Source organism: Phacochoerus africanus, chromosome 11 (assembly GCF_016906955.1).
Source record: "Phacochoerus africanus isolate WHEZ1 chromosome 11, ROS_Pafr_v1, whole genome shotgun sequence".
In the NCBI taxonomy this organism is placed as follows: Eukaryota; Metazoa; Chordata; class Mammalia; order Artiodactyla; family Suidae; genus Phacochoerus; species Phacochoerus africanus.
The window spans coordinates 114,265,271-114,291,762 of NC_062554.1; the positions used below are offsets into that span (position 1 = coordinate 114,265,271).

A 26,492-nucleotide genomic window follows, 5' to 3' on the forward strand; every position below is an offset into this window, starting at 1 on the left:
CCCTTAGCTTGCTTCCATGTCATGGCTGTTGTACATAATGCTGCAATGAATATATCTTTTCAAGTTAGTGTTTTTCATTTTCTTTAGATAAATACCCAGAAATGGAAATGCTGAAGCATATTACCATATGATTTTATTTTTAATTTTTTGAGGAATCTCCATACTGTTTTCCATAGTGGCTGCACCTATTTACATCCCCACCAACAGTGCTCAAGGGTTCTTTTTTCTATATCCTTGCCAACAAATGTTATTTCTTGTCTTTTTGATAAGGGCCATTTTAACAGATGTGAGATGATAACTCATTATGATTTTGATTTGCAAGCCCCTGATAAATGACATTGAGCATCTTTTCATGTACTTGTTGATCATCTATCTGTTTTACTTTGAAAAATATTCATATTATCTGCAAATTTTTAAATTGGTTTGTTTCTTTGCTGTTGAGCTATATGAATACTTTATGTATCTTGGATATTAACCCTTTTATAATATTAATGATTTGCAGATATTTTCTCCTATTTGATAGGTAACCTTTTCATTGTGGTGATGGTTTCTTTTGCTTTTCAGTTTGATGTAGTTCCACTTGCTTTTTTTTTTTTTTTGCTTTTGTTGCCTTTGCTTTTGGTGTTAAATCCCCCCCTCCAAAAATATGTTGCCAAGACTGATGTCAAAGAGCTTATCACTTATACTTTCTTCTAGGGGTTTTATTGTTTCAGATCTTACATTCAGGTGTTTAATACATTTTGAGTTAATTTTTGTGGATAGTGTTACGATAGGGGTCCAGTTTCATTCTGTTGCATGTGGCTGTCCAGTTTTCCCAGCACCATTTGTTAAAGTGACCATCCTTTCCCCATTGTATATTCGTGGCTCCTTTGTCACAAATTAGTTGACTGTGTATGTGACTTATAAATCTTAAATAGCAGTGAGACAGGTAGAATTGATGTTGAAGTAGCAAATACCTCAAGGGACCTCCTTATGTTACCTCTAAGTTTTGTTGTATTGCACAGCCCTCAATAAGAGTCATTTTCAGAAAAATGGATTTATCTCATATATTGAAATCAGAAATGTGTTTCCAGTAATAATAAGAAATTAAAACCAGTTTAAATTAATTCTTACTCCCTAGGTACCGAAAACAAATGGAAGAAATGCAAAAGGCTTTCAATAAAACAATAGTAAAACTTCAGAATACTTCAAGAATAGCAGAGGAGCAGGTTGGTCATCTTCATGTCTAATTTTTTATATAAATTTCCATTGTATTTTGCATGCTTTTGCCAGTAAGAGGGATAAGTAATATTGGTTCACTTTTTCCCCAATAGCTGTAATATGTTTTCTAGTTACTAGCAGCAATATCTGCTGAAGAGAAAATTTTCTTCAGAATTATTTGTATTACATTTCAAGATTTGTATATGTGTATAGAAGTGCAGTGGACTTTTATGGAACTTTGTTGAACTCTGAAATAATTTGTAGTTTTCTATGTAGATAGTTTTATTGTTTGTAAATAAAAACAGCTGTTTCTTTTTAATATACCTTTTTCTTTCTTCTTTTTTCCCTTTTATCTCTCGCCTAGAGCTGTATAGTGATGCAATAGGAATGCTAATAGTGGCCATTCCCTGGTCTTGTTGGTTTTAAGGGATTGATTTCAGTATTGCATTATTAAATGTGATATTTATTAATAAGTTTTTATAGTGTGTTACATGTTGAAGAAATTTTATACTTAACATTTCTAAAGGGTTTCTTGGGACTAGTGGATGGTGAAGTGAGGAGGCCTCAGATTGTAGAGTTTAGTTGCATCTTACTTTCTTTTTGTGACACATTATAATTGTGGTTCCACGTAAATCCCCCCCCCTTTTAAATTGAGGTTTGAGAGTTGTTTACATATTCTAAGTACAAGTCCCTTATCAGACACATACTGTGAAGATATTTTCTCCCAGTCCATAACTTGTTTCTCATTCTCATTCTCAAATGTATTATTTGAAGAGCAGAAATTTTTGATTTGTTAATAAAATATAATTTACCCATTTTTTTCTTTGTTCTACAGAATCTTTGCCTGACCCAAATTCACAAAGACTGTTTTTCCTGTGTTTTCTTCTAGAATTTGTATAGTTTTAGTTTTACATTAGGTTTATGATCCATTTTAATTTTTATGTGTTACAAAGTAGGAATCAAAGTGCTTTTGGAGGGGGGTTGAGAAACATGAATGTCTCTTCCAGCATCATTTATTGAAAAGATGATTCCCCCCCGAATTTTCTTTGTATTTTTGATAAAAATCAATTCATCATATATACGTGGATTGCTTCTAGGTTTCTCTTGTGTTTTGTTCATCTGTCTTTTTGCTAATACTACATCGTTGTGATTACTGTAGCATTATAGGAGCTCTTGAATTTAGATAATCTGTGAATCCTTCAACCTTGTCTATCTTTTCCAGAGTTGTTTCGACTAATCTAGATTTTAGAATCAGCTTGTCAGTTGCTACCTAAAACAAACAAACAAACAGAAACCCTGTTTGGATCTTGATTGGAATTGTGTTGAATTTTTAGATCGGTTTGGAGAATTGACATCTTAATAGTATTAAGTCCTCTGATCCATGAACATAATACTTAGTTCTTTAATATTTTCTCTTTGCTTTTCATGTAATGCCTATGCTTTATTTGTAACATCTATGCTTTTGAATAATCTCATGTGTCATTAACACTATTGGAAGTATATCTTGATTAGAAGTGTTAACCAACTTAATAAAATTAATACCTACCCTTTAAAACTGTCTAGAATTTATCAGTGTTTGTCAAATGTGAGTCAAAAGAAACAGTTTAATGAATCACATTCATCATTTTAAAAAGATGAAGTAGATAGAAAGTACCACAGTGGATCACAGTGAGCGAAGTAAGTGAAGCTTTTTGTTACAGTTTTATACCTCCACCTACAGTTGAGACTTAAAATGTATTTAAATCTAAATTTGAAAAACTTAGATTTAGAATCATAAGTAGTTATGTAGCTATTTCATGTAGGGTCCTAAATTAAGAGTGGAGATTTCCTCGACTTCTTCTTGTCATCTTTTCCTCCTTCCCAAATTCACTAGTAAGTTGAAATTTTTAGTACAGAATAACTACTGTAGGTTTATAACCATGAACACGATGCATAAGTCTCTAAAAGATGCATGCAAATGATATTTAAATAAAAACATGTTTGTTGATTATTCAAGTTTGAAAATTTCAGAGTTGGGAAGATAGGTATTTTTGATGAATTTCTTTTCACCAGTGATAACTTATCATTGACTAGATGATCAGTTGTAGGTTTTTGACTATGTGACATCCTAAGTTCCATCTTAATATGCTGTAAAATAGAACTTTTAAAACTTTCTTGGTATGAGCCTGCTTCATATCCAGAAACATTCTTCAAATATTTTTCAATATGTCTTTGTACCGATTGCTTTCATTAATAAAAAAAAATACATTTGATAAAGTGACTGTTCTCTGTATAGCTGGTTATATGCTGGTTTATATATTTGGAGCCCATATTATTAACTTGAAAAATAATTTTTTTTAACTTAGTATTCTACATGGTAGCAGTGAGTGGCAAAATCTTTTTTGTGTGTGGGGTTTGTTTTTGGCTCAAGGCAGGGGAGGAAGGTTGAAATGTCGCCCCCTCCACGGAATTTTTACAGTTTTTCCAGATTATTTTACTTGAATGTATAATGTAGTTAATGTACAGATGAAACACAAGGGAAAATAATAACTTATTTCTTCCTTTATTATAGGATCAGAGGCAGACTGAAGCCATCCAGTTACTACAGGCACAACTTACCAACATGACGCAGCTCGTTTTAAATTTATCAACAACAGTAGCAGAATTAAAACATGAGGTAATTGTTATTGATGGTATTGTAGGACAGGTGTCATAAAGACAGGCTTCATATCTAAGAACTTTTGTTGAAGATTATCATTTACAGAGAGCTTTTTCAGAACACCAGAATATAGCATTTTGTGGAAAAATACAAGTTTTTGGAAAGCATCGCTTTCATAGTTTAGGTCTTATCTAAAATACAATTATAAAGCAATTCTATTAAGCCTTTATAAACTTGGTAGTTTCAATACATAGTTCATTTTCAGTTCAAAAAGGCTTACTAAGTTGCTTAACAAAGAAAAATTTCATTGATTTAACAAATATATATTGAGCCACCGGTGTGTTTGAGGCATGAGCTGTCCAGTCCTAGGTTGAGGCGTACAGCAGTGACTAGTCCCTGGCCTCAGGCTCCTGTCACCTGGGGGAGAGAGGAAAAACATACAGTAAATGTATGTGAAGGACAGTGGGGTAGAGAAGGAAACTGGTGGTGCTTTAAGTGTTGCTGCTTTAGCTAGGGTGATGTTGGAAGGGTTGCCTGAGGAGGTGGCATTAGAACTGAGTGCTCAAGAGGAGTTAGCTGCCACCCAGAGCCCGGGATCGGAAGAAATCTGTTAGTAGCAGAACTAGGGCAAAGGGCCTGTGATTAGAAAACATAAAGAAATGTGTTTGGGGTCAGAAAGAAAGCTGGTATGACTAAAGCAGAGTGAATTAGAGAAGTGAGGGTAGGAAATGAGTTCGGGAAATTGGCGGGCCTGGTCATATAGGCCTTTGTAGACAATTTAGAGTTTGAATTTTATTCTAATCACTGCAAGCCATTGGAAAGTATTAAGTAAAGAGGTAACATGGGTCATCGCATTGGCAACACTTTGAGAAACTCCCTGTTTGTTGCTCTGTGGAGAATTGCCTCTCAGGGACCACCAGCAAGAGCAGAATTGGGGAGGAAACCACTTAGGAGGCAATTGCAGTAGCCTGGGTGAGGTGATGTTGGCTGGGACTAGGATTTTAGAAATGGAGAACAGTTTGTGATGTTCTCAATTTGTGAACAATTTGTGAAATATATTGTGAAGTTGCTGAATTCACTGTATATTTAAGAGGTAGAAAAACAAGCCTTGCTGAAAGATTGGATGTGGGTTATGAGAAATTAAAGGTAATCCCCAGTCTTAAATCACTGGGCAGTTGGTGGTTTAGTTTTGTAAAATGGAAAAGACTAAGTAAGAACATGATTTTTTTTCCTCCCAGGAGAAGATAGTACAAATGGAAAAATGAAATATATGTGCCAAAATGTTGATGATTGGTGAATATAGGTGAAAGGCGTACATACCTTTGTTAGAATTTTTTTTAAAAATTAGGAGGAAAAGAAAAAGTAAAACGTTACCTTCATAGTACATTTTCAAAGAGCATACCTTACATTTATGGTTTTGAAGCACATTGAAAAAATATTTACAGTGATTTGTCCTTTGAACTTTAATTCCCATTGTATTTTTTTCTAGTATGATTTTAAAATTGTTGTTGTTAATAAACCTAAACCCTCTTCTCATCTCAGGTTTCAGATCGACAGAGCTATCTTGTTATATCTTTGGTTCTCTGTGTTATCTTGGGACTGATGCTTTGTATGCAGCGTTGTCGAAACAGTTCTCAATTTGATGGAGATTTTATTTCAAAACTTCCTAAAAGTAATCAGTATCCAAGCCCTAAAAGGTAAGTCATCATTGTATTTCACCATTTTCTTTTTATAGTTTTGAGAAATGTGAGCACATAAAGAGATACTGAGATGATGTCTTTCCTCATATAATTATCTTAAAAGTGAAATGTTAAAAACATCATTGGAACTAGAGAGATTGTCCTGTGCCTAGAAGGTTTTATAGACTCTAGTAGAGAAAACACTAATAATACGTGCATAAAAGCTTATGAAATGTTTCGGTTGTGAAAGATGCTTTAATGTGGAATTCAAAGGGGAGGAGGAGAATAGGTATTTTAATATAGCACCTCTTAGAGAATGATCCTTAATTTTTTTTACATGTATTATCAATAACTGGAGTGTTACCTTAGAGATTAGTCCTATGTGGCATGTACAGTTCTCTAGCTACCATATAGCCCCAACTACAGAGTAAATTATATCTATTTTACTCATTGTGCCCAATGATGATTTTTCTTATTAGGTGTTTCTCATCCTATGACGATATGAATTTGAAAAGGAGAACTTCATTTCCACTCATCAGATCCAAGTCTCTACAGTTAACTGGCGAAGAAGGTAGATTTTTGTGGATATGTAATAAGTGTATGGAAACATTAATCTAGCTTCCTTCTAGCATAAGTATAACGTCAATGTTCTGTTTGAGACCACCTGCAACAGAATAGTGGGTATAACTAGCCTTTGTGTTTGTGCTGTGTCAAAGCTACCTTACCATTTCCACACTTTTAATCTATCTTTGTTCCTAAAGGTCCAGAGGGTGGGGTGGGGGTACTTAGTTAATTAGCTATTGGTAGCCTTTGCACATGCTCCTGTTTAGAAGTATTTCTTTTTAGAGAGGGGTGTTTGAGAAAGTTCAGCAGATATGGAAAACCTGAATGTGCTTCCGTAGTATCCTGTGCTTATCTGCCTCCTCTTCCTATACAGGTAGGACCCGTTTTGTCTCTAGTTTAGGATTGTGAGGCACTTTCTGAAAAATAAATCGGATCTCTTTTTTATGGCCCAGGGTCTCCCAGGGTCTATAGTAGTAGTTTATTGTCTAATATTTAATGAATACTTACATTTAAATGAATGGATGTGTACTGAGTGGCCATTTTCCTGTATCAGTACTTTTTATAATTAGTATCGTAATTAGTGCTTATTGAAAGACTTATCTTCATGGCAATATTAAAATAACCAAATTAATTATATATTTCAGTTAGTCTTTCTTAGTAATCATTAGATTTGCTTTCTTTGGGATTTAGTAACTGAGCAGCATGTTTTGATTTAGTGAGTCATTCAAGCAGTCATTCCTGAGCTTCTCTGGTTTACTATTATCACAAAACTACAGACTTAATCCATTGCATGTGGGTTTACTTAGCACTAGTAAATTTTCATCCTACTCCCTGCTTTTTTTCTTTCTTTTCTTCTTTTGGCTGATATGTCTTTTTATAACTGAATTTTTTAAATGAAGTATTATTTGTTCAAGAAAGTATAATTATCATAAGGTAAGGCTTGATGAATTTTCACAAACCAAACATACATGTGTGACCAACACCCAGATTAAGGAACAGAATGTTATCCAGCACCATGCTCTTTTTAATCACTGCTTATCTCCTCTCAGTATAGCTACTACATATTTTGAGATTGTGAGATTCATTCTCCATGTCACTGACGATAGTTTTAGTTTGTTCAGCCTCATTCCTGTGTAGTACTGCATTATACAGATAATGCTAAATTATTCATTTACATTGGATTATTTTATGTTTGAGGCTATTACATATCTTTTAGCAAACATACATGTATGCACATCTGTTGGATATATGCCTAGAAATGAGATTACTAGATCATAAGATTGTGTATATTCTGCTTTAGTAAATACTGTCACACAGTTTTCTAGAGTGTTGTATGAATTTGCCCTCCCATCAGCTATGTTTGAAAGTTCCATTTATTCCACATTCCTAGTAACGTTTAGTATTGTTGGTCTTTTAGCCATTCTGGTGGGTGTATATGTATTACTTATTTGACCTATATTTGTGTGAATAGGAAATATATTGAGATATTTCTCTCAGCATTTCTAATCTTATTTTAAATTTGTTGACTATTTTGCTATTTCTCTTCTCTTGATGTAGCTCCTAAAGGCCAAATAGAATAGCCTTTTGTAACTGATAATAGAATTATTTCTGTTTTAAACAGCTATGTCATCTTGGTTCATCTTTTACAATTAAAAGGTTGAATACAGTAGGTAGGAAACTGGCTTTAATTCTGATTCTGCTATTTGTTACTTCATTTATTTCTTCCGTTTGAATTAAATCTCTTCTTAAGACATTTATTATAGTCTGCTTTGATTTTAGCCATCCTGTACTTGCTTTATTTTTCATTCTAAGCTCTATGAGACAGGTCTATGTCTTATTTTATTTTAATAAAAGATAGATAATACAACTTATCATCTTGAAATTTAAGTTTATCTACTTAGCCCAGTAATGTTAAGTATATTCACATTGATGTGAAACAGATCTCCAGAACTTTTTGTTCTGTATGTTTTGTAAATCTGAAATGTTCTATCCATTCAACAAATCCCCTTTGTTCGCCTCTTCCCAGCCCCTGGTAACCATGATTATGTTTTCTGTTTCTATGAATTTTACTACTTTAGTTAACTCATGTAAGTAAAATCATACACTATATGTCTTTCTGTGACTGGTTTATTTCACTTAGCATAATGTCTTCTGGAGTTCCCTTTGTGGCTCAGTGGTTAACAAACCGGATTAGGATCCATGAGGATGTGGGTTCGATCCCTGGCCTCGCTTAGTGGGTTAAGGATCCATTGTAGCCCTGAGCTGTGGTGTAGGTCAGAGACACTGCTCGGATCCTGCATTGCTGTGGCTGTGGCATAGGCCACGGCTGTAGCTCCAGTTTAACCCCTAGCCTCGGAACTTGCATATGCCATCGGTGCAGCCCTAAAAAAAAAAAAAAAGTCTTCATGTTTCATCCATGTTGTAGCCTGTAACAGGACTTTCTTTTTTTTAAGACTGAATAATATTTCATTTTACAGATATATATCATGTTTTGTTTATTCATCTGTTGATGTGCATTTGGTTTGCGTCTGCTTCTTGGCTGTTGTGAAATAATGGCTGCTTTGAACCTCGGTGGGCAAATATCTCTTTTTTTAATATATATAATGATTTTTACTTTTTTCCATTATAGCTAGTTTACAGTGTTCTGTCACTTTTCTACTGTATAGCATGGTGATCTAGTTACACATACATGTATACATTATTTTTTCTCACATTATTATGTTCCATCATAAGTGACCAGACATAGTTCCCAAGTGCTACACAGCAGAATCTCATTGCTAATCCATTCCAAAGGCAATAGTCTGCATCTATTAATCCCAGTACTCCATCCCTCCCACTCCCTCCCCCTCCCCCTTGACAACCACAAGTCTATTCTCCAAGTCCATGATTTTCTTTTCTGTAGAAAGGTTCATTTGTGCCATATATTAGATTCCAGATATAATTGATATCATATGGTATTTGTCCTTCTCTTTCTGACTTACTTCACTCAGTATGAGAGTCTCTGGTTCCATCCATGTTGCTGCAAATGGCATTATTTTGTTCTGTTTTATGGCTGAGTAGTATTCCACTGTGTATATATACTACATCTTCCTAATCCAATCATCTGTTGATGGACATTTGGATTGTTTCCATGTCTTGGCTATTGTGAATAGAGCTGCAGTGAATAGGCGGGTACCTGTGTCTTTTTCAAGGAAAGTTTTGTCCGGATATATGCCCAAGAGTGGGATTGCTGGGTCATATGGTAGTTCTCTATGTATAGTTTTCTAAGATACCTCCATACTGTTCTCCATAGTGGTTATACCAGCTTACATTCCCTCCAACAATGCGGGAGGGTTCCCTTTTCTCCACACCCCCTCCAGCATTTGTTATTTGTGGACTTATTAATGATGGCCATTCTGACTGGTGTGAGGTGGTATCCTGTGGAAATTTTGATTTGGATTTCTCTAATAATCAGTGATGTTGAGCATTTTTTCATGTGCTTGTTGGCCATCTGTGTATCTTCCTTGGAGAGATGTCTATTCATAGGTCTTTTGCCCATTTTTCCATTGGGTTGTTGGCTTTTTTGCTGTTGAGTTGTATAAGTTGTTTGTATATTTTAGAGATTAAGCCCTTGTCAGATGCATCATTTGAAACTATTTTTCTCCCATTCTGTAAGTTGTCTTTTTGTTTTCTTTTTGGTTTCCTTTGTTGTGCAAAAGCATGTCAGTTTGATTAGGTCTCACTGGTTTATTTTTGCTTTTATTTCTGTTGCGACTGACCTGAGAAAATATTCATAAGGTTGATGTCAGAGAATGTTTTGCCTATGTTCTCTTCTAGGAGTTTGATGGTGTCTTGTCTTATATTGAAGTCTTTCAGCCATTTTGAGTTTATTTTCATGCATGGTGTGAGGGTGTGTTCTAATTTCATTGATTTGCATGCAGCAGTCCAGGTTTCCCAACACTACTTGCTGAAAAGACTGTCTTTTTCCCATTTTATGTTCTTACCTCCCTTGTCAAAGATTAATTGACCATAGGTGTCTGTCTGGGTTTATTTCTGGGTTCTCTGTTATGTTCCATTGGTCTGTCTGTCTGTTTTGGTACCAGTACCACATTCTCTTGATAACTGTGGCTTTGGAATATTGCCTGAAATCTGGGAGAGTTATGCTTCTTGCTTGGTTTTTGTTCCTCAGGATTGCTTTGGCAATTCTGGGTCTTTTGTGGTTCCATACACATTTTTAGATTGTTTGTTCTAGTTCTGTGAAAAAATGTCATGGGTAATTTGATAGGGATTGCATTGAATCTGTAGGTGGCTTTGGGTAGTATGGCCATTTTTATAGTATTAATTTTTCCAACCCAGGAGCATGGAATAGCTTTCCATTTCTTTGCATCTTCTTTAATTTCCTTGATTGTTTTATAGTTCTCAGCATATAAGTCTTTTACCTCCTTGGTCAGGTGTATTCTCGTGTATTTGATTTTTTGGGGTGCAATTTTAAAAGGTGTTGTATTTTTGTATTCCATTTCCAATATTTCATTGTTAGTATTCAGAAATGTGACTGATTTCTGAATGTTAATCTTATATCCTGCTACTCTGCTGAATTTCTTGATCCGTTCAAGTAGTTTTTGGGTTGAGTCCTTGGGGTTTTCTATATATAGTATCATGTCATCTGCATACAGTTACAGTTTTACCTCTTCTCTTCCTATTTGGATGCATTTTATTTCTTTGTCTGATGGCTGTGGCTAGGACTTCCTATACTATGTTGAATAACAGTGGTGAGAGTGGGCATCCTTATCTTGTTCCAGATTTTACTGGGAAGGCTTTCAGCTTCCTCCATTGAATATTATATTTGCAGTGGGTTTGTCATAAATGGCTTTGATTATGTTAAGGTATGATCCCTCTGTACCCACTTTGGTAAGAGTTTTGATCATGAATGGATGTTGGACTTTGTCAAATGTTTTTTCTTCATCTATTGAGATGATCATGTGATTTTTGACTTCTCTTTTGCTAATGTATGCTGTTGATTGATTTACCTGTGTTGAACCATCCTTGTGAACCTGGGATGAATCCCACCTGTTCGTGGTGTATAATCTTTTTTATATGTTGTTGATTCAGATGGCTAAAATTTTGTTGACAATTTTTGCATCTGTATTCATCAAAGATATTTGCCTATAGTTCTCTTTTTTGGTGGTATTTTTGGTTTTGGAATTAGGGTGATGGTGGCATCATAGAATGTCTTTGGGAGTGTTCCTTCTTCTTCAACTTTTTGAAAAATTTTAAGGAGGATGGGTATAAGTTCCTCTTTGTATGTTTGGTAGAATTCACCTGTGAAGTCATCTGGCCCTGGACTTTTATTTGTAGGGAGTGTTTTTATGACATACTCAATTTCATTTCTAGTGATTGGTCTGTTCAGTTGATCTATTCTTGATTCAGTATTGGCAAGCTGTATGTCTCTAGAAAGTTGTCCATTTCTTCTAGGTTATCAAATTTATTAGCATACAGTTGTTCATAGTATACTCTCATGGTTTTTTGTATTTCTGTAGTATCCATTGTGACTTCTCCTTTCTCATTTCTTATTTTGTTTATTTTGGTTTTTTTCTCTCCTCTTCTTGGTGAGTCTAGCCAGAGGTTTTCAATTTTGTTTACCTTTTCAAAGAACCAGCTCTTGGTTTTATTGATTTTTTTTTTCTATTGTTTTTTGAATCTCTATTGATTTACTCTCTGACCCTTATGATTTCCTTCCTTCTACTGATTTTATTTTTTGTTTGTTCTTTTTCTAATTCATTTAGGTGGTAGGTTGTCAATTTGAGATTTTTCTTTTTTGAGGAGGTCCTGTATTGCTATGAATTTCCCTTTGAGCATTGCTTTTATGGCATCCCATAAATTTTGAGTGGTTGTGTCTTAATTATCATTTGTCTCGAGGTATTTTTTAATTTCCTTCTTGATTTCCTCATTGACCCATTGGTTTTTTAGTAACATGTTGTTTAGTCTCCATGTAGTCAGTGTTTTCTAATTTCTTTTCCTGTGGTTGATTTCTAGTTTCATGCCATTGGGGTCAGAGAAGAGCCTTGAAATAATTTCCGTGCTCTTAAATTTGCTGGGGTTAGCTTTGTGTTCCAGTATGTGATCAGTTCTTGAGAATGTTCCATGTGCACTTGAGAAGAATGTATATTCTGATTTTTTGGGGGTCTAATGTCCTGAAAATGTCCATTAAGTCTAACTTTTCTATTGTGTCCTTTAGGATCTCTATTGCCTTCTTGATTTTCTATCTAGCGGATCTGTCCACTGATGTGAGTGGGGTGTTAAAGTCTCCTACTATGATTGTATTCCCATTAATTTCTCCTTTTATGTCTGTTAGTATTTGTTGTATGTATCTGGGTGCTCCTTGGGGCATATATGTTGATGATAGTAATATCCTCTTCTTGAATGGATCCTTTAACCATTAAATAGTGTCCTTCTTTATGGCCTTCGTTTTAAAGTCTGTTTCGTCTGATAGGAGTATTGCCACTCCTGCTTTCCTGTCTTGTCCATTGGCATGAAATATCTTTCCCATCACCTCACTTTCAATCTATATGTGTCCTTTGCCCTAAGGTGAGTTTCTTGTAGACAGCAGATTGAAGGTTTTTGCTTTTTATAAAATCTGCCACTGTGTCTTTTGATTGGAGCATTCAGTCCATTGACATTTAAGGCGATTATTGATAGATGTTTATTTATTGCCATTTTAAACCTTGTGTTCCAGTTGATTCTTTCTCTTTTTTCTTTTTTTGGTTGGATGGTTTCCATTTGTTTTATGCTTGAGTACTTTTCAGTTTTTGTGAATGTAATGTTTGGTTTTGATTTGTGTGCCTTTTTTTAAGTATGTTAATCCCTTCCTATATCTGCTTCCTTTAGCCTGATAGTCATATAGGTTCAAACACATTATTAAAATAAAAACATAATCTATGTTTTCTTAGTTTTCTTCCCTACATTGTGTGATTTTGATGTCTTTTTTTTTTTTTTAACATCTTCATGTCAAGATCTGTATGCTAGCTTATTTAAGTGATTGATTTCCAATTGCGGTTTCCTCCATCCTAATTCTTCTTACTTTTTTTTTTTTTTTTTAATTTAGAGAAGCCCTTTCAGTATTTCTTTTCGAATGGGTTTCGTATTGCTGTATTCTTTTAGCTTTTGTTTGTTGGAGAAATTGTTTATTTTCCCTTCTATTTTAAATGATATTCTTGCTGGATAGAGTATTCTATGTTGCAGATTTTTTTCCTTTCAGCACTTTAAATGTATCTTGCCACTCCCTTCTGGCCTGTAGTGTTTTTGTAGAGAAATCAGCTGATAACCTTACTGGGGGGGGGGGTTCCCTTATAATTAATGCTTTGCTTTCCTCTTGCTGCCTTTAGAATCCTCTCTTTAACTTTTACCATTTTTATTATAAAATTTCTTGGTGTGAGCCTGTTTGGGTTCAACTTGTTTGGAGCCCTCTGTGCTTCCTGTATCTTGATATCTGTTTTCTTTAGATTTGGAAAGTTTTCAGCCATAATTTCTTCAAATATATTTTCCATCCCCTTTTCTTTTTCTTCTCCTTCTGGAATTCCTATTATGTGTAGATTGGCCCGCTTTATATTATCCCATAGATCTCTTATATTGCTTTCATGTTTTTTGATTTGGTTTTCTGCCTGCTGTCCTGATTGGGTGATTCGCCTTATTCTGTCTTCCACATTACTAATTCGTTCCTCTGCATTATTCATTCTGCTCTTTATTGCGCTTAGTTCAGTTTGCATCTCTGAAAGTGAGTTTTCTAGTTTTTTTGCCTCCTTCGTATATTTTCTAGTTCCTTTCTAAAGGAATCTGCATTACTGTTCATATCCTCTTGTAATTCCTTATTTTCACTGTCTCTCTTTTGAACTCAATGTCTGTCAGACTGCAGAGGTCAGTTTCATTGTTTGCTGCTTCATGTGAATTCTGTTCCTTTAACTGGGAATGGTTTCTGTGCTTCATCATCTTGCTTGTGTTTTTGTTTTTCTGTGAGTTTGGGGAAGCCAAACTGTGGTCTTGTAAGGCTACTTCTATGCAAGTGTACCCCTATGTATTTTGGGGGGGTTCCTATTTATTTTTGGTGTGGGAGTTTGAATATTTGCTGTCTCCTTCATTGGTGTGTTATCCCCAGGATGCTCAGTGTGTTTTCAGGGAGAAGGCAATGGGTAGGGCCAGCAGTCAGTCCTGGTCATTGGGCTCTTAACAGCAGCAGCAAGGACCTGCAGGAAGGTGGCACAGGCTATTTCTAGTTAGTGGGCTCTGGGAAGTGGTAATGAGCTCTAGGCAGATCTACAAGGTGACCAGAGCATTTGGCAGTAGCAGCAGCAGGGTGCGTGAGTTCCCAGGGGAGCGAGAGCAACAAGAGCTTGTGTTCAGTTGCAGTGCCCTCCTCTTAGGTGATTGGAACCGCAGGTGGTACCTGTTCAGGGTCCCCTAGTAGTAGCGGGCCACAACCGCCTCTGGGGTCAGTCTTAACTGTGGTGTTTTGACCCCGCCACCTGTAGACCTTGCATGAAGCAACACATCTCAGCCCACATAGGAGGTGTTGCACAGGAGATCAGGTGTGCGGGTATTGCCTGGAGCATTTGACAGTGGCAGCAGCAGGATAGGTGTGTTCCCAGGGGTGCTAGAGCACCAACATGTGGTGTTTGGTCACAGTGCCCTCCTCTGTGGTGCCCTTGAGGTGAGTGGGGCTGCAAGTGGTGTCTGTTCACAGACCCCTAGTGGTGCAAGCCACTCCCTCCTCTGGAGCCAGCGATAACTGGTGATTTGCCCCTGCCTCCTATGGACCATGCAAGAAGCACCTTGTCCTGCTTAGCCCCCCCAGACGGTGCTGCACAAGCTGCTCCTAGTTGTAGGTTCCTGGAAAGGGACTGTGGTCAAGCATCTGGGCACTGCCCTGAGTGTTAGGCAGTGGCAGAATCAGGGCGGGTTTGTTCCCACGGGAGCAAGAGCAACAACAGGTGGTGTTCTGTCGCAGTGTCCTTTTCTGTGGTGCCCTCTGAGGTAGTTGTGACTGCAAGTGATTGTTGTTAAGCTATCACTGGTGGCGGTTGGCCACACCCACCTCTGGAGTCAGAGATAACTGGCGGTTTACCCCTACCACCTGCAGACCACGCACGAAGCACTCTGCCACTTAGCCCATGCAAAAGCTGCTGTACCAGCTGCTCCTAGTTGTAGGGTCTTGGGATAGGACAGTGACCAAGTGGTCTGGGCACCACCCAGAGCATTTGGCAGTGGCAGCTGCAGGGCTGGTGTGTTCCCAGGGAAGTGAGAGCAGTGTACGGTGCTTGGTTGCAGTGCCCTCTTTTTTTCTTTTTAGCCAACCCCTGAGGTGACTGGGGTAGCAGGTGGAGCCCACTCACAGGCCCCCAGTGGTGGCAAGCCATGCCTCCCTCTGGCCTCTGAGACAACCACTGCAGTCTGTCCCTGCCACCTGTAGATCGCAAAAGGCACCACGTCACACTTAATGATGCCCTTAGCCCATGAAGAGGTGCCTGGCCACCGGTAGCCTGCACAAGAAGCGCCCGGTCTCCCCTAAATGAGCAAGAGGCTTCTCGCTGCCCATAGCTTGTGCCAGAGCAACCCTGCCCTCTGAGAGCCCGTGGGCATGCACATGCTCTGGTGCAGGGAGTTTCCTATGGTGGCCTACCCCTCCTCCTCTTGCCCTCCCCAGCAGTGGCACCTTGCCTCTCCTGCAGGTCTAGACCTTCTCCTGGGTTCCCTCTGCTGTGGCTTCCCCTCCCCGCCCTTGGCATACCGTTCCCCTACCTGTAGTACACTGTTCCTTAGCCCCTTAGGCTCTCTCCACACTGCCAGCCCCAGTCCTCTCCCCAGGACTGACCTCTGGAACCCAAGTCTCAGTGCCCAGCCCCCACCCGAGCATCTCAGGCTGTAGTGTCTGGGGCGGTGGTGCAGATGCTCTGTGTGGTTCTCACTCTGCTTTGCTGTTCTCAGTCCAGCTGCTGTGCTTTTCTTGGCGATTTTGAGGTCCCTCCAACTCGGCTGATCTGTCAGTTATGTGGCTTCCCAGAATGTGGGTTCCTTTTCTCCTTCATAGCTCCCTTTCAGGAATGCTAGTCCTGTGCTGATTACTTTCCTTTTTTTTTCTTTTGTTCTACCCATTTATGTCAAGGGTTTCTCTCCCTTTTTGGAGGTTTAAGTTCTTCTGCCAGCATTCAGTTGATGTTCTGTTTGAGTAGTTTCACGTGTAGGTGTGTTTTTTTGATGTGTTTGTGGGAGAAGGTCAGTGTGACCTCTCGCTCCTCTGCCATCTTGCTCCGCCCCCCCTCATTTCAAAAACTCTTAAAGACCTTGCTTTCAAATCTTGTGGGTGTATACTTGACCCTTGAACAGTGTTGGAGTTAGGTACACTGACTCTGTGCAGTTGAAAATTCACATGTAATTTATAGTTGTCCCTCCATATCCATGATTCCTTGACATCCAAGGTTCTGCATCAACAGATTGAGCCAGCTACATATAGTGTAGTACTGTAATATTTACTGTTCGCAGTTCCAGGGTCAATTATATACTCAAGTGGGATTGCTTAATCATATGGTAATGTGTTTTTTGAGGAACCTTTATAGTGTTTTCCCTAGTGGTTGTACTATTTTACAGTCCTACCAACAGTGAACAATGGTCCCAGATTTCTCTACATCCTCACAATACATGTTTTCTATTTTGATAGTAGCCATCCCAATGGGTGTGAGATAGCTCATTTTGCTTTTGATTTGCATTTCTCTGATGATTAGTGATGTTGAGCATCTTTTCATGTGCTTGTTGGCCATTTGTAAATCATCTTTGAAGAAATGTCTATTCAAGTCCTCTGCTCATTTTTTAATCACATTAGTTTTTTATTATTAATTGAAAGAGTTCTACATACATAGTCTGGGTATTAATCCCTTATCACATATGATTTATAGGTTGGATTTTCACTCTGTTGATTGTATCCTTTGATGGACAGAAGGTTTTTTTTTTAAAGTTTGATTAGTCCCGTTTTTCTGTTTTTGCTTTTGTTTCTTGTACTTAAAAAAAATATCGTATCTAAGAAGTCATTGCCAAGGCGCTTGTCATGAAGTTTTTTCCCCTATGTTTTCTTCTAGAAATTTTACAGTTTTAGGTATTATGTTTAAGTCCTTAATCCATTTTGAAACTTCTATGTATGGTGTAAGATAAGGGTTCAGCTTCATTCTTCTGTATGTGGATATCCAGGTTTCCCAGCACTGTTTGTTGAAGGGCCTGTTCTCTGCCCATTGAGTGGTCTTGGCAGCCTAGTTGAAAATTATTTGACAATATGTGTGAGGGCTTATTTCTGGATTTTTTTTATTTTTTGGATTTTTTTTGCGTTGGTCTGTATGTAGGCCTTTATCAGAACGACACTGTGATTACTTGTACCTTTGTATATTTTTTTGAAATCAGTCAGTGTGACTCTTCTAACTTTATTTTTCTTTTTCAAAATTATTTTGCCTATTTTAGGTCACTTGGGATTTGATATAAATTTTAGGATACATTTCAGCAAAAAATACTGTTGGGATTTTGAAGGGGTCATTGTTTAAGCTGTAGATTGTTTTGGTGCTATGAACATCTTGACAATTAAATCTTCCAGTCATGAACGTGAGATGTCTTTCCTTTTCTTTGTACCTTCTTTAATTTCATTGATGTTTTGCAGTTTGTACTTTGATTTGCATCTCTCACTTTTGTTGACCAGCCAGGTGGACCAAAATGCTTTTGATTTTCTTTATACCACATTTTTATTGTGGAATGGAAGTACAAAAAAGTACATAAAATTGAAATGTACAACATGTGGTGTAATTATAAGGTGAATGCCTGTATAGTACCCAGATCAAAAAATAGAACAAGGCCTGTACTTTCAGACATGCTCCTTGTTAAAGGTAACTACTTTGACTTTCGAAATAATCATATTCTTAATTTTCTTAATAGTTTTACCTATTTAGATTTCTCAACAATCTAATTTGATTTTGGCCTGGTTTTGAGCTCTTGATAGGTAGAATCATACCATATATACTCTTTTTTTCTTCTTTCCTTCAGCATTCTATTTGTAAATTCATATACTTGCATATTCAGTATTATATAGTATTTCAGTAACTAATTAAATCACAGTGTAGTTATCTATTCTGCTGTGTTGCTTACAGTTTGGGGCTATTACAAATAATGCTGCTGTAAACATTCCCTTTGTTTACCAGCACATGGTTGCATGAGTTTCTCTGGGAATATAACCTAGATGAAAAATTACTGGGTTGTAGGCTATGTTTTTTTGAAAATTACAAGATAATGGTAGACTTTTCCAAAGTGGTCAGTTTATCCTTCCACCAGTACAATGAGAATTCCCATTACTCTACATTTTTGCCAACAAAAGTGTAGAATTGTCCAGTTTTAAACTGTTAACCTCATTGCAGTTATAATTGGCATTTACCTGACTGCTAATGACATTGAGCATGTTCACGTATGCCTTTTAGTCATTTGACTTTCCCAGACATTACATTTTTTGCCTATTCATTCATTCACTTTCATACTCACTTATAAAGATTTAGATCCTAATTGTTGGTTAAATTTGTTGCAGAGATCTTACTTTACTTTTAAGACTTAATCTGTTTTCTTTTATATGGAATCTTTTCAGTAAAAGCAGCTTTTAATTTTAATGTAATCATATTAAAATTTTTCCTTGTTATGGTTAGTTGCTTTTTCTCTTGTTTAAACTGAATTTTTTTTTTTTTTTTTTTTAGGGCCACCCTTGTGACATAGGGAGATTCCCAGGCTAGGGGTCAAATTGGAGCTATAGCTGCCAGCCACAGCAATGCAGGATCCAAGCTGTGTCTGTGACCTCCACCACAGCTCATGGCAACACCAGCTCCTTAACCCACTGAGCAAGGCCAGGAATCAAACCTGCATCCTCATGGATACTAGTCAGATTCATTTCCACTGAGCCACGATGGGTACTCCTAAACAGAATTTTTTTACTCCAGGTTTATGGATGATATTCGCTTTAAATGTTTGTTTTGGCTTTTATTTTTTGGGTTTTAATCTGTCTGGAACTGATTTTTTTGTATATGGTGATGTCAGGTAGGGCTTCCATTATAAAATTTTGTGTGAAGTTGAGTTGTTTCGGGTTTATTGGCCATTATTGTCTCTGTAAATATTTAGAATCATTTATTAAATGTTTCATCAAAAAATTATTAGTCTTTGGGTTGAGATTACACTGAGTCTACATATCAGTTTGGGAAGAAGATAGCATCTCTATTTATTCCAGAAGGTCAAACTTTGGGGAGTTTTATTTCTAGAATGTTTTTTGAGACTGTCGAAAATGGCAGTGTGTGTGTTTATGGCTGGTATATAGAAATGCAATGGGTTTTTGTGCTTTTGAAGTTTGCCATGTAGTTAGATTCTCTGCTTGCTTTATCTGTCCACTTGATAGAATATTAAAGTCTCCAGCTATAATAGTAGATTCATGTTTCTTCTAGTTCTACCAGTTTTTGCCTGATGTGTTTTGACACTATTGTGAAACATACACACACATTAAGGATTGTTATATCTTCTTGGAGAATTGGCCCCTTTATCATTGTGAAGTATCACTCTTTCTCCTGAATATATTTCCTTCTTCTGAAATCTACTTTGTCTGAAATTAATGTGCCATTTTTGCTTTCTTTGCTTTGTATATGTTTTTTCAGCCCTATACCTTTCATCTGTATATATCTTTATATTTAAAGTGGGTTTTGGAGTTCCTTTGTGACTCAGTGGGTTAAGTATCTGGTGGTGTCACTTCAGCAGCCTGGCCCCGGACCATATGCGGCAGGAGCATCCAAAATGGGGGGGTGGGGGGGAGAGATAATCCTAATTCCTCCCTTCCATTCCTTATATCATTGTTGTCATTTTTTTACTTTTACATAAGCACACTCAGATACATTGTTGCTATTATTGTTTTGAACAATTTGCTAGATGGATTTAAAAATAAGCAAAGTGAAAGCTTTAATCTCACCTTCACTCATTCCTTCTCTGATGCTCTTCATGTATATCTCAGTTTCTGATCTATATTATTTTTCTCCTTTCTGAATAACTTTAAACATTTCTTGCCAAGCAGGTCTATTAGCAACAATTCCTTAGTTTTTAGCTTATATCTTTGATTTTTTGAACTTAGTGTATGATATGCCTGGATGTAGTATTTTTGCATTTGTCCTGCTTGGTTTTCTCTGAGATTCCTGGATCTTTGATTTGCTGACATTGATTTGGAATTCTGTCATTATATTTAAAATATTGCTTCTTTCCCTTTCTCTCATTCTTATCCTCTGGTATTCTCATTACTCTTATGTCACAGCTTTTGTAGTTGTAGTTGTCCACCATAGTTTTTAGGTATTTGGTTCTTTTTGGTCTTTTTTCCCTCTACATTTTAGTTTTGGAAGTTTCTATTGTCATATCCTCCAGCTCAGTGATTCTTTATCAGTCTACTAATAAACTCAAAGGCATTCTTCATTTCTGTTACTGTGTCTAATCTGTCATTTTTCAGTTTTAGAATTTCATCTGTTTACATCATCCATCTGTTCTTTCATGTTGTCAGCTTTTTTCCATTTAAGCCCTTAGTGTATGCTTTTTAAAAATTGATGGGCTAATAATTTCAACATTCCTGCCATATCAAACTCTGGTTCTGAGATTGCTTAGTCTTTTCAAACTGTGGAGTTTTTTGCCTTTTTTTAGTGCTTTGTAATTTTTTATTGAAAGAATAAAACATACAGGTAATCACCAATTTATGATGGCTCAACTTAATATTTCAACTTTGCAATGATATGAAAGCAATATGCATTCAGTAGAAGCTGTACTTTGAATTTTGACCTTTCTCAGGCTAATAATATGCAGTATTATGCTCTCATGGTACTGGGAAGTGGCAGCAAGCTCTCAAGACAAAAATGACTTTTGTGTTCAACTAGACTTCTGGATTCCTACTTTTCCTTCAGTTGTAGCTTGGGATTACTTACTTAGTTTTGCTGTCCTTTCAGTGCTTTTAATGATTTTTTTTTTTAAATTCATATTTAATTGCTTTCAGTGGAGAGGTTACCCTGAAAAACATTAACAACCATTCCTAAAAGTAGACATCATGTTCTTTAAAAAGTGATTTGAATAAGATTAGTAATCTAATAGAAATGACTACTTAAATGGATGTTTGGATATTTTCATATACTTAGTGATTTAACAGATTTCTGGGACATAATGTAAAAAATTGTAATTGGTTGAATCATGTTATCAGTAAATTTCTGATACATGAATTTGCTGCTTAGAACCTTCTGCCTGCATCAGACCATTATTTACTTTTAGTGGGTTGGATAGGACTAAAGTCTCAAAGCCCTTCTTTTGTATGTACATTTATCTTGTGGGGGTAGCATGGAGTTATCTTAGATATGCTTACGTAATGAAATTTTAGAAACTTAGTATTTCTATTTCTATTAGCTAGTATTTCTAATTTACTTACTGTGCCAGAAGTGTTTATTCATTATTGCTTGATCATTTATAGTGTTCAAGCTATTTTGAGATTTTGGAGTTCAGTAGTTTTGATCACAGTAAATCATAGTAATAAACAATTAGAAAAAACCTCCTGGACCCCTTTTTCTGTGTATGTTCCTTTAACTGGCTTTCATACTCAGTCTCATCTGCTTAATTGCATATGGTTAACCTATATTTGCAAGAGAGTATAGAGTTTAGTCTTTCACAAAAATATTAGCTTACCTGGTAATGTTATTTTTCTCACCAGGTAAGAGGGTAGAGCTGTCCCAAAGAAGGATCCTTACTGTGTTGGCTCATAGCCAGCTGTAAGTTAAAAACTTAGGCAAATTATTTGATGATGACCAATCAAGCCCAAAATAAGAATGGTACCCTCTACCTAATTAATGCTTTAATGCTTATTAATTTCAAATGCATAAATAATATGATTAACCTGACAAATATAAATTCATTGGTTCAGTTAAGAAAATCATAAAGAGGTAATACAATATTTACAGTATTTAATCATAGTATAATCTAGTTTCCATTTTACATCTGCTTTTTATTTTTTTTTATTACTTACAGTAGACCCAAATGACTTGTACATTGTAGAACCCCTCAAGTTCTCTCCAGAAAAAAAGGTAATGTTTTGTTTCCTTTTTAAGTATATTGGTGTGTTATGTGGGTATAAAGAAATAGGTTGAAAGTTTTAATACAACTTTTAAATGACCCTTAAACTTACTTTCAATTATGATAATGATATAAATATTTACAGGGATCTGCAAACTATGACCCATCAGGCCTGTGGCCTGTTCTGTACAGGCCTGTAACCTTTTTTAAATGATTGTAACAAAAAAGAATATGCCAGAGAGGGGATGTGACCTGCAAAGTCAAATATTTACTGCCTGGCTTTTACAGATAAAGTGTACTCCTGGCTGATGGTCATTATTATCAGTGCATGCCAGGCACAGTGTACACTATCCTGTAATCCTCACATTAGCCTGAAGATGATCCTGTCCCCAGAGTCTGTGTCCTCTTTAAATGACCCATTTAAATAGGTGGCAAAAATCAGAATATACTCGGGCTTTTTTTGGTTCCAAAGTATGTGATTTTTCCATTTTGCCTCTCTCAGTAAAGTTGTCTTTATTTTGATCAGAGATAATTGTATTTAGGTAAAGGAACTTGGATATTAGAACCAAATAGCCTAGGATTCGGTCCTAACTTGGCCACTTACTGTCTTGTAACTTGGGCAGAGAACTGCACCTGTGTACCTTGGTTTTCTCATTTGGTCATCAGGCTCAAGACACTCACCTTTCAGGGTAAAATGCACATGAAAGCAGCTGGAATAATATATGGCACATAGTAGGTATTCAGATGTTAGTGATCACCCTCTAAATCTGTATTCAGAGGTGGCAGATAGGTAGATTTGAGCATTTACAAAATGGAAAGGTTATTGTATCTGTACAGATCAGAATAGTGTGTTTACACTGTTCATAATACTTTTACTTTCCACCAGGAGATGGCACTTTCCTCCATTAGCTCAGCTCTCTAGATGTTTGTTAAGTAACTTTTGAAGGTCTAATTTCTCCCCTTTCTTTTACTTGTATTATAGAAGAAACGCTGCAAGTACAAAACTGAAAAAATTGAGACCATAAAGCCAGCAGATCCATTGCATCCTATAGCCAATGGAGACATAAAAGGAAGAAAGCCTTTTACGAACCAGAGAGATTTTTCTAATATTGGAGAAGTTTATCACTCTTCTTATAAGGGTCCTCCATCTGAAGGAAGCTCAGAAACTTCATCACAGTCAGAAGAGTCTTATTTTTGTGGCATTTCAGCTTGCACAAGTCTGTGCAATGGACAGTCCCAAAAGACAAAAACTGAAAAGAGGGCTTTGAAACGAAGGCGATCTAAAGTCCAAGACCAAGGAAAATTGATAAAAACTCTAATACAGACTAAGTCAGGATCATTGCCGAGCCTGCATGACATAATCAAAGGAAACAAAGAGATCACCGTGGGAACATTTGGTGTTACAGCAGTCTCTGGACATATCTAAAATTAATCGAACTTTTCATACTGGAGACTTTGTTGTTGTTGTTGTTCTTTGAAGAACAGTCTCTGTGGTATTTGAAGGGTTTGGGGGAGGGAGAAAATATTAATGGGAAAAGTATTCAGAAATTACGGCTTTTGCCTTTTTAAAAAGTAGGTGGGATTGTGTCAATCTTGGTTGATGAGCTGCAGTTTTACAAGGCTGATCACTTCCTACAAGGACAATGGTAGACATTTTATAAAGATGTTTTTTCACAGATTAATTACTGGGATAGAAGTAATTTGGAAGCCCAGTTCCTTGGGTGGGATAGGAATGAAAGCCTAAACCTCTTCCTTTAGCTTTGTTCCTATTTCTTGCACCTTCCCATATTTATGTGCCTTTTGTCTATTTATAATGCCACTGGAAGAGGAGAGAGAACTTTTTCTGTCATTTGATTTCTTTTATAACTTCGTTAGTTTTTTGAAGCTGCAAACACTACAAGGCTTTGAGGTGATCTATGCCTGGAGTTCAGTAAAGACAATGTAAAAATCCTAAAGACTTGGCCAACTAGACCTCTGTTTAGCAAACTCACTTAAACACCTCCTGGAACTTTTAGGTCTGTTCTTTTTAGGTAAATGGTGATACTGTTAATGTTATTTTCATTTGACTTATTCACACTAATTTTCTTTAGCTACTAACCCAGTGAGAGAAAAATACATGATTTTTTTCTTGTAGCTACTAATCCAATATGAGAAAAATACATGATCTTTTCTTGTAAAAGACTGATGTTTGCAAATAATTTTTTAAATTCACCATTTAAACACATTTAGCCATTTGTAAGGATTTTATTGAGCTACATTACATTTTAAACGTTCACAAGCACTAATCCTCCCAACTTTCCCATCATTGTTTTCTCTTCCTACAAATGGAAAGTTTGAATGTTTGTCAAATGAGTCCAGGTCTCCTATGATGTAATCACTGCCTATGTATGTATGCACAGAACCAGCTAGTGAGTTTGTCAAGCCTTGTCTATCTAATTGGTCAAGTCCAAAGGGATTATTATTCCTTGATGTTTGCTTTGTCTTGGCTACAAATGTGCAGAGGTATACATGTGCGATGTCAATGTGTGTGTCTTCATTTTGTTATTCTTTAAAAATAATTGGCAGCAACTGTGTTTGTACCAAATGATTTCTAAGTATGTGTTTTTACAGTAATGAGTGAAAGTGGAAAGTTTCTTTCTGAAAGGGAGTGAATTGACCATTTTGTGTTGTAAGATTTAAGTTATAACTTATTGAGCACTTTTAGTAATAACTGTTTTTAAACTTGTCTAATACCTTTCTAGGGGTATTGTTTGTTAATGTGACTTATTTAAAGCCTTTTTTGTTTAAGTTGCTGCTTTAGGTCGATAGTATGTTTTAGATGATTTAAATTTTTTCCAGTCTGTACAATTAGCCAGTCAAAGCAGAAAGGCCTGATTGTATAGAAACCCACTGAAAAGAGGTCCAGAAGAGAGAGCAGAGGTAGTGTGGGAAGTTACACCACCTATGTGCAGCATCCAGCATTGTGGAAAGATGACTTTCAATATGTAACTACGGAGCTGTAGTGCCATTAGAAACTGTGAATTTCCAAATAAATCTGAACACTTGTCTTTATTAATTACTGGCTCATATGTTCATTGAGGAACCTAACAAACTTGTTACTCCAAACAGATTCACATTTTTGACACTTAAAAATATTAAATAATTGATCACGTTTCAGCCAACTACAAACTGACTGAATTTTCATATAAACATTTTGTACCCTATACAGTCATAATTTCACTATTTCAGAAACGGAAATGAGAATTTAAAATTTTTAGTAGACTATACATATGTGCTTTTAGTAAGTACCGTCCTTAAGATTAATTTTTTATTTTTCCATAGCTAAGTATGTCATAGCATTTTATAATTTGGAGTTTTCTTCTCTGAGATTTTTACTTACATGAGGAGAAAAAAAAGTGAAAATTCTTACCGGTAGTAGATTTGAACCTGGTAAGAAGCAAAGCATACATATGTATGTATGTGTGTGTGTGTGTATATATATATATATAAAATCTCTTTAATAGATTTTCAATGTTCCTTGATTGTCAACTTCATTTTATTTCCTCTAATATTATTTGCAGGGGTACAAAGGAAAGCAGTTCTTTTCCTTGGATTTTTAGAAATATAGTTTGAGGAATGAAATCATTGTATAAAGTAAGGCTTGTATGGAAAGATAGCAGTTCTCTATTCTTGGCCACTACACACCACCCCCTCCACCTTTCCCCCCAGTCAAGGATTTCTTGTTCCCTAGCAGCAATGGTTTTCAACTCTATCCAGTTATTGTGCTTATTTTGCCATTTACTGATTTGCTGGGTTTTGGTGTGTTCCCATTTAAGTAGATAAAACTTGTTGGCATGAATATGAAGTAGAAATAAATTTGTTAACATAGTTCAACAAATTTATTTAAAATCACAGTGTAATAAGCAACATGTTCATTTAGAAATAGTTTTTTGAAAAAATATTTCATAGAACAGTTACTTAAAAACCTCATGCTTTTCTCCAACTTTTTAATTTGAAAAATTTCAAATCCATAGAAAAGTTGAACACCTATGCACCTTTACCCAGCTTCAACAGTTAAAATTAGTAGTTCTCTTTTTATACACACATAACGCACATATAAACATCTTTTGGAGGAGAACCATTTGAAAGCCAGTTAAAACATCATGCCCTTAACCCCTAAATACTTAAGCATGTGTTTTCTAAGAAGAAGGCCATTCACCTACATGACCATGATAATAGTATCAGACCTAAAAAAGTTAATAATTCCATAGTATTTAATACACGCTCATGGGCAGATCTCTCCAGTTGTCCTCATAATACTC

The 26,492-nt window shown here is 36.2% G+C and overlaps 1 protein-coding gene across 4 annotated transcripts in view; it reads left to right on the top strand.

Moving 5' to 3' along the window:
• The window catches only part of SUCO (SUN domain containing ossification factor), a 92,241-nt gene extending 66,995 nt beyond the window's left edge, over positions 1–25,246 (top strand). For all 4 annotated transcript variants that reach the window (XM_047751863.1, XM_047751865.1, XM_047751864.1 and 1 more), the window contains 6 exons: positions 1,121–1,208; positions 3,752–3,856; positions 5,381–5,535; positions 5,997–6,088; positions 22,147–22,202; positions 23,174–25,246. In XM_047751863.1, the coding sequence (XP_047607819.1) occupies positions 1,121–1,208; positions 3,752–3,856; positions 5,381–5,535; positions 5,997–6,088; positions 22,147–22,202; positions 23,174–23,617 (940 nt within the window). In that variant the 3' untranslated portion in view covers positions 23,618–25,246. The remainder of the gene's footprint in view (positions 1–1,120; positions 1,209–3,751; positions 3,857–5,380; positions 5,536–5,996; positions 6,089–22,146; positions 22,203–23,173) is intronic.
• Positions 25,247–26,492: the final 1,246 nt, after the last annotated feature.